The sequence below is a fragment of the Merops nubicus genome, unplaced genomic scaffold, assembly GCF_000691845.1.
Source record: "Merops nubicus isolate BGI_N331 unplaced genomic scaffold, ASM69184v1 scaffold7487, whole genome shotgun sequence".
NCBI lineage: Eukaryota > Metazoa > Chordata > Aves > Coraciiformes > Meropidae > Merops > Merops nubicus.
Window position 1 is genome coordinate 1 of NW_008619568.1, and position 10,693 is coordinate 10,693.

General features: G+C 40.7%; 1 protein-coding gene across 1 annotated transcript in view; it reads left to right on the forward strand.

Moving 5' to 3' along the window:
* Positions 1–1,093: 1,093 nt before the first annotated feature.
* SCG5 (secretogranin V (7B2 protein)) overlaps positions 1,094–10,693 on the forward strand; it is a 25,433-nt gene continuing 15,833 nt past the window's right edge. The window contains 1 exon segment of the mRNA XM_008943828.1: positions 1,094–1,325. Coding sequence (XP_008942076.1) covers positions 1,094–1,325 — 232 coding nt within the window.

Below are 10,693 nucleotides of genomic sequence, written 5' to 3' on the forward strand. Positions count from 1 at the left end.
GCCCTGGGGGCCGCGGTAGGCAGCGGGGTCACACCCAGCGCAGAGGTGCGGAGCGGTGCGCGGAGCACCGCGTACATTGGGCAGAAAGCAGGATTTTTTGCAGAGGCTGCTGGAGCGGGCTGGGCGCTGTGCGGGGGTGGAGCCGCGCACAGGCGGAGCGGCGGATATTTTCGGCATTTTCTTTTCCAGCCATTTTTTCCTCAAAGACGTTTTCAGGTGCCCGGAGTGGGGCGGTTGGAGCAGCAGGACATCTTTAAACGTCGGGCGTGGAGAAATCGGGCAGCTTGGTGTGTTTGGAGGAAGACAAGGGGGATGTTGACAGGGTTTTGTTTATTCAGGGGATTGGCAGTGATAAATTTCATTATTCTCTGATGTGACGGGAAAAGGAGCTTTAGGAAACGAGCTTTCTGATTAAAATGAAGCCTCTCAAATGGGTGCTTGGATGATTTGTTGGTTGTTTTCTTAACTAAACTACACTGTGTATCTATTTAATGAAAAGGATTCAAGGGAACAAATGAAACCTGTTTGGTTTTGCAGGTAATGTATATGAAGTAAGAAGCCTTTTGTGATAAGGTACAAATAAAATATAATCAAGGTTGCTCAGGGGTTTGTAGTGATTCATTTGTCAGGCGATGCAATAAGAGAGCTTGGAAAACACAATTCCTGACTGCAGAGTTCTTTGCGTTCAGCCCAGAGCTTTATAGAAGAGCATAATAAACGTAGTGGGGGAGGGGAAACAGTCTCATTAAATGGAACGGTGGATCCATTTTGTTTGCAGTGACTGTTAATGAATGTTACAGGCACATAGAAACAAGAAAATTAGTTTCTATGGTTTGCTACCTTTTTGGGGTTGTTTTTTTTTTTTTTTTTTTTTTTTTTTTTTTTTTAAGGAGAGAAGAACCAATCCAGCCTTTTTTTTTCTCCCCACCCCCAGTTTTCTCCAGTTCTCAGCTAGCTAGATTTTCAGCTGCCCCTAGAAGCTGTGGGAGTAAATCTTGATGTGGAGTATTAAGATCAGAAGGTATTTCCAGCATGCATACTGGACTTTTCTTCCACTATCATTTATAATCAAATTCCTTTCTTTTTTCACAGGATGAAAGTGGCTACCAGAATGACAGCTACCTTGCTTTGTAACATGATATTTCTGCTGGCGTTTGGATTGGCTTCAGCATTTAGCCACAGCCCTAGGACCCCTGACAGGGTTTCTGAGGCAGATATTCAGAGGCTCCTCCATGGGGTTATGGAGCAATTGGGTATTGCCAGACCCCGGGTAGAATATCCAGCACACCAGGCTATGAATCTAGTCGGTCCACAGAGCATTGAAGGTAGCTGATTTTTACTTTATGACGAATTTATTGGTGTCTTTGTGTAATGATTATTGTTTTGTGTATAAATGCAGAATACCCTGGGGTTTAAATCATGGACTTCTTCACTATGTCGTTTCCTGATCTTTGTTTTAAAATCATCATCCATGTCTTACCTTTCTCAGCGTAATGATTTTTGTAGAAGAAGTAGTGGGGTTTCTTAATATACAGGCTTTGTAGAAAAAGTCACATTGTCTTGGAAGTGTCTGATCTCTAGTACCTCAGAATGAGTTTACTAAATACCCAGGAATGTATATAAATATATCACATACCACATGAAACAGACATGAGCTACAGAGCTCAGATACCATGGAGTTTTAAAAACATTTGCAGATGAGAAGAGAGAAATATTTGTGGTATCATAGAAGATAAAGAAAGAAAGCTTATCCTGGGGTTTCTTCTCAGGTGCTGCAGAACCCTGTGCAGCCCTCCAGGGCTCAGGGGCAGTGCTGGAGTGGGCACGGTTCCAGCCAGGGTGTTAGGATAATGTTGCAATGTATTGATATTTGAATTGTAATAAACTAGCTTTTATTTGGGGATTGCAGCAAAAGGTTGAGGGCACGCAAATCTAAATATTTTTAGTTTGTATGTGTGAACACCCAAACAAAACAGAAACTCTCAACCCTTCTCTCAGAATTAAACTGAATTGACACAGTATAACAAGTCTTCACAATTCCTAAGTCTGTGTTCTTTATTTTGTCCCAGTTCAGATCTACAGAGTATCCTAGCTGAAGAGTTAAATTGGCTTTAATGGGGGCTAAGGAGAGGATTAAAGTAATTTTACTTTCTATCTCCCTCTTTCCCCCAGACTTTTTTTTTTTTTCTAATATATGTATATACTTAGAAAAGATAAGCAAATCTGGATCTCTGACTAATATTTCATCTCAGCTGTTTGCCATCACTTCATAATTACAGTGTTAGCAAAACCAGATTAAAAACTCCTTCTTCTAAATACTGAAACTTTTCTGGTGGTTGTGAGACTCAAATAATACTGGAATAATAAAACCAGAAAAGCCTTGTGAGGTGATCGCTATCAATCAGTGTAGAAATGACCTGCAAAGCAGACCTTTATCTCACACATTGTTTTTCACAGAGTGTTTTGCAGTTTTCCAGATAGCTTGTTCTGTCTTTGGTTTCCTGTGGTGATATGTGTCTGTCTATAGATAGATGTCTCTTAAAGCATCAGATTAGAAACTTCAGTTTAAGAGTGTTCTGAAAGTTGGTTCCAGTTACAAGATTAATAGGATATTATGTCACTCTATACTGTATAGTTCTTACACTGCTTTTTGAAAAGTACACATGGTTCAGTAAATTTTCACCATGGGGTTTTATCTTTATAGACCATGAATTAGTGGATAACTAATCCCGCAAAATTTGCATTTCGTTCTGTACCAGTGATTTTAACTATTATATTGTGAAAGACTTCAGAATTTAATATACCAATTAGTAATCAGTAACAACGCTTTGTTTCATTCTCTTTGAATATTTATTTTTGTGTAATGTGGAGAAAAACCTGCACAATAGCTTTGACTTTCCATTAAGTGTCTGCTTTGGAAGCAGAACTACTAAAGTGGCATGGTAAAGCATTTACTCAAAGCAATCTTAGCTCTGTAAGAGATTCCCACACATAATGCTTCCACAGATTGTATCTGCCTGAAAAACTGCAGGTTTTACCATTTTCCCCACAGTGTGCCCACTACTCAGTTATTGCCAGGAGAATGATATTCCTTACCTCTGTCCTGGTTTGGGGTAAAACAGAGCTGGTTCTGTTCAATTATTTTAACTTTTTAGCCAAAGCTCTTCTAATTAACTGCCCTGTCTGAAGTTAGCAGCATTTTCACAAACTGTCTGGGTTTTAGCAGTGATAAGACTTCATGTTTAGAGTTACTGCCAGGGATTGGGGTGCAGACCAAGGCCACTGCTAAGCTTGTATCCCACACACAGGGGGGCAGAGAGTACCCCGCACCTGCGGGGAGGAGCGGGCAGGATACCTGACCCCAAGATTCACCAGTGGGGTGTTCCATCCCACAGCCGCCATAGCCAGTAAAGCTGGAGGGTCAGGAGGGACAAGCCCTAAAAGTCCTCGTCGTCCGCGGCCTGCTGCTGGGCTGCTGGCTGCTCCTGCTGCAGTGGCCGCATCCGAGGGGGACTCCATCCACCCTGCCTTTGATCCCGAGCCCTGTGCTCCTGAACTGAGTTCCAGAATCCAGCTCCTGTGCCCAGTCACCGTCTGTGGCGGAGTCCAGCCTGGGACCCTTCCCCGGGGGCTGCTCCCCAGCCGGGGCTGATGGTGATGGGTTGCCATCAGGGGGCACTTGGGTTCGGTACTAACTGTGTATATATTTGTACATAGTCTATTTTATTATCATTATTACTATTAATAGTGGTAGTATTAATGCTGTTTTATTTTCTTTTCTAATCAATAAGTCTGTCTCCCTTATTCCCTTTCTCTTTCACTTTCTGGCGTGGGGGAAGGGGGTTAACAGAGAGGGTCTGTTACAGTTCTGAGGGCTGCCCTGACCCCAAACCGTGGCATGTCCCAGTGGCTCCAGTCAGCTAATGTTTTCTGAACAAAACAGAAGAGGAACTGGATTTGGGACCTTGTCCTCTTGGCAAAGAATGGGGACAGGAGGCATCGATGTGGTGTTATGTGTAATTCTCAGTATTGTAAAAATATTGTGACCTTTCTGAACTGGGATTTTTTGGTTGGTTGGTTTGGATGGAGGCTGGATCTTACACACCTACTTTGTGAAATTCCGTCATGTGATGCAGAAACAGAATTTCCTTGGAGGAGGAAGCTTCAGTCTCTCCTCTGCTAAACAGTCCTGCAGGGCTTTCTGGAGGAATGATTCTGATGGTGGTGAGCTCTTACAGCTTGCTTGTGTCTCAGGTACTTCTTCACCAACGTGCAAGAAGGTGACCTGAGCAGTGCAAGAAATAGTGTCATGGGTTGTAGTGTTTAAGCAAAAAAACCCTGTGCCTGTAGGACAGGTGTCAGCTGACAGGAGGATTGAGAGAGGATTTGTGATTGATGTTCTGAGTGGTATCCAAATGAACGAGAAGTAATTTATGACTGAGCTATAGAAAAAACAACTGCATGTGTTTTCAGAGTACATCAGTACAACGTTTCAGGTTCTGAAGGAGTTACCTATGGGCTTTCCACAACATAGTTACGCTTTTATCACTGGCTAATAATTCTGTGTGCAAGTGCTTAAAAAAAATCTACACGATAATAGAAGGGAAATCTAAGGGGGCAGGGAAGAAAGAAATTTAACAATAATTGCAATATATTACAGCAAATTACGGGTTTCATCCTAAATACCATCAGGGCAAAGGGGTAACTCACTAATTACTCTCCCGAGGCACTGTCTTCATTGGGAAATTTTGCCTGAAAGTAGCGGAGAGTAGAATCATGTATAAGACTTTTGTTATTATTTACAAGAAATTCTGAGCTGCCAGGAGTGTTGACTTCCAGCCATTTTTCAGACTGTAGGTTGCAGTGATCAATGTAGACAGTTTCAAACCTGGTTCATCCCATGGTAGCATCCTCACCATCAGCCTACTGACTGTTCTGGAGTGTGTCTGTTTCTCATTTTGACCAGATATTGTGTCTGAGCATAAAAAAATCCAAACGACTTTATCAATCAGAGTTTAATAAATTAGTATGTTCTTACAGGAATTTGTTTTATTTAACAAATGTTTTTGTCAGAAATTGCCCCAGCAGTGTAGACCTGCAGCAGTGTTGATAGCTGTGGATGGCATCAGCTGCAGCTGAGCCAGGATTCCAGCAGTACCACTGATTTTCCAGAGGCCAGGATTTTGCCTGTTATGTGTGTACGCACTTGTAAACAAGGTGCTGTCAGGAATAATTAATTTCTGTGGCCGTGGAATTTGGAAACAAACTTCGTCTGACATAATACAGACAAGTTTATACTAGCAGCTTGATTATAATGAAATGTTTGCAGACTTGAGTGATTATTATAATAACCTTTTCCAGCTGAATGAGATCTTAATAGTTTTATATGTAACAAAAATACTATTGCTGTTAGTTCATAAGCATTTTTCCTAATTATGCCCATTTTCCATCTCAGCTATTTACATTTTTTGTAGTGTTAATCATCATATTTTGACTTTAAAATGCTAAAAAACAGGGTGGATGTGTTGCAAGGAACTATACATGGCCTTCCCACTCCCTCCTTCCCCTACTCTCCATCCAAAAACCAAAAGTTAGGGCTGCATTTGCTGGAGTAGCTGAAGTCTCAAACTTGCTCTGTACCAAAGAGAACCAAAAGCTAGATACTTTTCAGCATGTGTTCTTTTTCCTAAGTGGCCAGATCTTTATCTGTCCATCAACAAGAAAACTAAGTACAGCTTGTTAATCAAAAGAAGTTACTGGCTCTTCTTATGTTGAAATTTATAAATACATGGGTTTATTTTTCTTCTCCTTCCCTTTGCGTTTGTTAATTTACTTGTTACCTCAGATCAAGCTGCTAAAATAGGAGTCCAGAAAATGCCCAGTAGAGTTCAATCTAACAAGAAATTACTGTGCAGTTTGAGCTGTGTGTAATCCAGGGAGAGCTCGGAGGGCCAGTGGTGAGTTCTTCTCTCTGGAGGCTGGTGAGGCACCTGGACAAGGTGGCTTCTCCAGCCCCAGTCCCCAGGGATGTGTGGGGGCAGCAGGAGCTCTCCTCCTCTGCTAGGGCTGGATAAATGTGTTGCGAAAATAGGAATTTACTATCTGATTCCCAGTACTTGTGTACTGCAGCCAGCAGATGGTGCATGGCATATCAGCATGGCAAAAGCCAAACAGATCCCACATGATGTGTGCCAAGTGGAGGTGTTTGTGACGCCCGGGATGGTATCTTAGGAACAGCTGAGTTTTGCCGACCATTTAACAGATTTTTCTTTCTGCACACCCCCTGATTTCTTAAAGTAATCAACCCGTATGAACTACCTTGATTTCTCTGATAATATTCACTCTCCTTTTTAATTTATTTTTTTCAGAAAGCTATACTGGAAAATCTGTAAAAAGAGGGCAATATAGAAAAGCAAAATAGGAATTTTTAATGAGTATCTGTGTTTATGTAGTTACTATTTAGGTTTATCACTAAAATACCATACAAGCACCGTTGAGCTATATTCAGGTTTTCTATGGACAAGAAGGGGGCTGTATCTATGTTAACAGAAAGCAAAAAAAAAAAAAAATTAAAGAAATGCCTTAAACATTTCAACAATATAGAAGTTATTTTTTTCCTCCTTGTCAGGAAGTTTACGCAGTAAGAGACAATACGGTTTTTTTTTTTTTTTTCTTTCCTTGCATGCTTATAAGTTTGTGCCAATTTTTAAGGTTTTTTGAGGGGGAAGGGAAAGGAGATTTGTGTACAATGTAAATTTCGGAGTATTATACCCTGCATAGAACAGTAAAATCTCACTTAAACACACGGGGGCACCAGTCGCTCGGCTCGGGCAGTTTAGAGCCCTTAAGTGCATAATGGGAAATGTGAAGTCCTATTTTCATTTCGCAGATATCATCTCCTTACATTTTCTTTGCCTCCTGTACAATTCAGTGCAGCAGAATGTCTCTTGAGCGACTTATTTGTTTGTGTTTGATTTGACTGGTTTGGTTTTATTTTTTAAAAACATTTAAAACAAGATGATGGTCAATAAAGGTGCTGCAGCAGAGACCACAGATGTCACATTCCTCTTCAGAGGAACCAAGAAGAAAAAGTGACTCCAACTCTTAAAACCTCTGCTAACCACTGTGATGTGTTACAGACCACTGCTACTATTCATAGTCATCTTTAAAATCATACAATCATAGAATCACTATGGTTGGAAAGGACCTCTAGGATCATCAAGTCCAACCAAAAGATGCCACCAAACAAGAAAGCAGGTTTAGGTGGGACTCCTCCAGGGAAGAAAGGTGGCAAGTCTATAGGGATTTAGAATTCAATTTAGAATTAAGTAGATTCTCATGTACCTAAAGGTAATTATTCAATTAGAATGAGGTTTGTAGCAACGCTTGTTTTGTTGTACATGTTACTAGAGGGAAATAATCCAATGAGAGAGGTAAGAAGCCTGAGGAGGAGGGAATATGATAGCTTCTATATTGCTTGGTGCTTTATAGTACTTCTGTTTTCTAGTGTTGGCAGATGGTATATAGAAATTTAATATGAAACTGTAAAATTTTATCTAGCAGTGGAATACAGTCCATAAGTATTTAAAAATCTGCCAGTGAAGATCAACTAAGTTATGATGAGCTCTTGTTTTCAAACATTTTTTTTCTCTGCTTGTCTTTCACATGTGTGAAATAAGTCCTTCGGATTTTTACCTTTTTGTAGTTGTTCTTAAAATTGTGTGTATTTCTCCTGTTCCCATCTGAATTTTAAATTAACTTGCAGTATAAAAAGCTTTTAAAATTTATTTGGTTCTATGAAAAGATATTTTAGGAGTCTAGACAAAGAAGAGGTTCTTATTTTTCTTGATTGTAGTGTCACGTGAAGAGATAGGATCTCTGGCATGCTCCGGATGTTTCCAGAGCTATTATCTCTGTGCTTCCCCTTGCATGTGCTTCCAGCAGTGCCTCACAGCTGCTGCAGGGATGAAGGAGAAGAGGAATGTTCTCAGCTGCTGAACAGGAGAGAGGGAAGAAGCTGGTTTCTCCACTTGGGATGTTTTAGTACCTCTGGTTAGCTGGCCTGAGTCCCTTTTGCAGTGCCAAAAAGCAGCATTGGCACGGCCTTCCCTGGCAGGGCTCTCCATCTCACTGCTCTGTTGCATCTTCATCATGTGCTGAAGCTTTTATTGAAGTGCAAAAAGAAAGTTCATCTAGACTTGGGTCATGTTGGCTGAAGTTTTGAATAGGATGACCTCTGTTTTTGGAATCAGAAGGTTATACCAGCTCACCAGAGCCAAGACTTGGGAGCTTTGTAACCCCACACTGGTATTGTTTATGATCAGGTCATTTGGTGGAGTTAGAAAATCCAGCCTGATGGCAGCTGTCAGACAGGCGTGCAAAATTTTCAAACACTTGTCTTGAAGAACTAGCCAGGACTTTGAGCCATCTACATGGAAAATGGAACTGAATCAATATGAAAGGGTGAATGAACAGGAAAACTTTATGAAGTTAGTGGAGCAGCAGAAAGCATGGTCCTGCTCTGGACAGTTGTGATGCCTCCTTGCTTCACGTTACAGGAGCGACGGGTCGCTGCTTGCTGCAGTTTGCACCGTGTTTGTGCAAAGGGTAAGCTTGGCATGTGGTGGGGGACAAAGCTTTCTGCTCAGGCTGAAGAGCAAACTAATGTTGTCCATTAGAGGACTGTTCAACCAAGGGAGGCGTAAGGATTGCTTTGGTGCTCTGTCAGCAAATGAGCTGCTGGACTTTTTTAATTGTGTGTGCAATTTGAATAATGAATAATAATGGCATATACGCTACTCTTATAAATCTATTGTGAGAGAGGCATGGGTGTTACTTTGGTCCAACCATTTCACAATGAAAGCATTTCCTATCTTAAATATTTGTACTGTTTGTAATTAAAACATGGGATAAAATGGAATTATTCACTGAAAGCAAGGTCAGTAGCTGTGTGATGGGTGTGCTTATGGCTTTAAAAAACACTTTGAAAGGAATTTGTGCCTCTGCAGATAAAAAGAAAATTAATCTTTATAGTTGTAAGAAATTTTGTTTCCTTAAGAAGACAAGCTGACTCTGGAATCTGGGATGCTTGAGTATGTATAGCTGTAGTTTTCTTGAGTTTCCCAAGGCATACTCTCAAGTTAAGGAAGTTGGCTAGATTTGAATTTTTCCATTCTTGGTTCTCCTATGCTCTTTCTCCTTCCCTATTCTCATATTTAGCGGCTGCTGTGGGATTGAGAAAATCTGATAATTCGTAAGTTTTTCACTGCCTCTCATTTCCTGATCTTAATCAATCTAAGCAACCAGGATAGGACTCTTTAGGCTGAAGCTAGCTGAAGATGCATAGGGGAAGTGGTATTTGGACTGTAAAGGTTTCAGTGATGTTAGAAAGTGTATGGAAAATGAAAATGCATTTTTTATGCTCAGGATTTTTTTGACAGTTTGGATAAACTAGATTACACAGTGAGGAGTCTTGCAGACAACAAAGGAAATAATTTTTTTTGTAATGAGGGTGTGGAACACTAAAAGAGGTTGCCCAGAGAGGTGGTAGAAGCCCCATCCCTGGAAACATTGAAGGTCAGGTTGAACTGGGCTCTGAGCAACCTGGTCTAGTTAAAGATGCCCACTGCAGAGGGGTTGGACAAGATGACCTTTACAGGTCACTTCAAACCCAAAAGATTCTATGTTTCTATAAAAGGAAAAAGTAAATTAGTGGATGGTGTCCTATTTTAAGATACAAAGCGTTCTGTCAAACTTGTCTTCAATTAGGGACGAGGCATCATTTGTGAATGTGACAATGACATAGCAAAGGTAGATGTGGCAAGATGACTGGGAATAGAAGTGTGGGATAGTACGGAAAGCTGTCACAGTGAAAAGAAAAAGAGCTGTCTCTGTATCACAGAGGAATAATTTTGAAGATTTTTCCCAATTACAAGAATCACTAATCTAAACTAATAAAAGATTTTGCAAAGTAGCAAAGATGTTATTGCATCTCTGATTAATGTCTATTTACTCCCTCAGGAATTTTACACAAACAGGATAAAGTGTATCAGGCTTCCCTTGCAGCTCATATTTGCTTGGAATTTGTACAGCTCAAGATTCTAAGAGGTGAAATTCTTACTCAGGGGGATTATTCCTCCTTGCATCTGGGAAGGACTTGGACACTAAGAATCTGCTTCATGATGTTTAAGAGTAAAAATATGAAAACTTAGGACATCTAACATGATGATGGGCTTTAATTTGGGATCTGGAATTTATGTACTTGCAACAGATACTCATGATCTGTTCTATTCTGCAACTCCTTGCTAAGACTGGCCACACCACTTCTTTTCTGAATTTGGAAGTGGAGTAACCCTGTCTATACTGTGACGTGAGAAACTATTTCAATCAGACTGAAAGGCAAATTTGTCCCATTATTAGTCTTTAAATGTTCTGCGTTTTGAGCATCCATCCTCACTTACTTAAAATGACTCTGCTGGGGGTCAGTGGTTGTATTCAGTGTGATGGATTGCTTCTGAGAGACGATTTGTTTCAGTTGTGATTTACACTACCAACAGATAGGTAGCAGCCACTAGAACTGCAGTGGACTAACGGCATGCCCACTGGATGTGTTTGATCAGGAGGATATTCAATACCAGCAGGAAACTGGTTGTTCTTTGTGTTTTCTTTTCCTGTTTTTCCCCTCTCCCCTCCC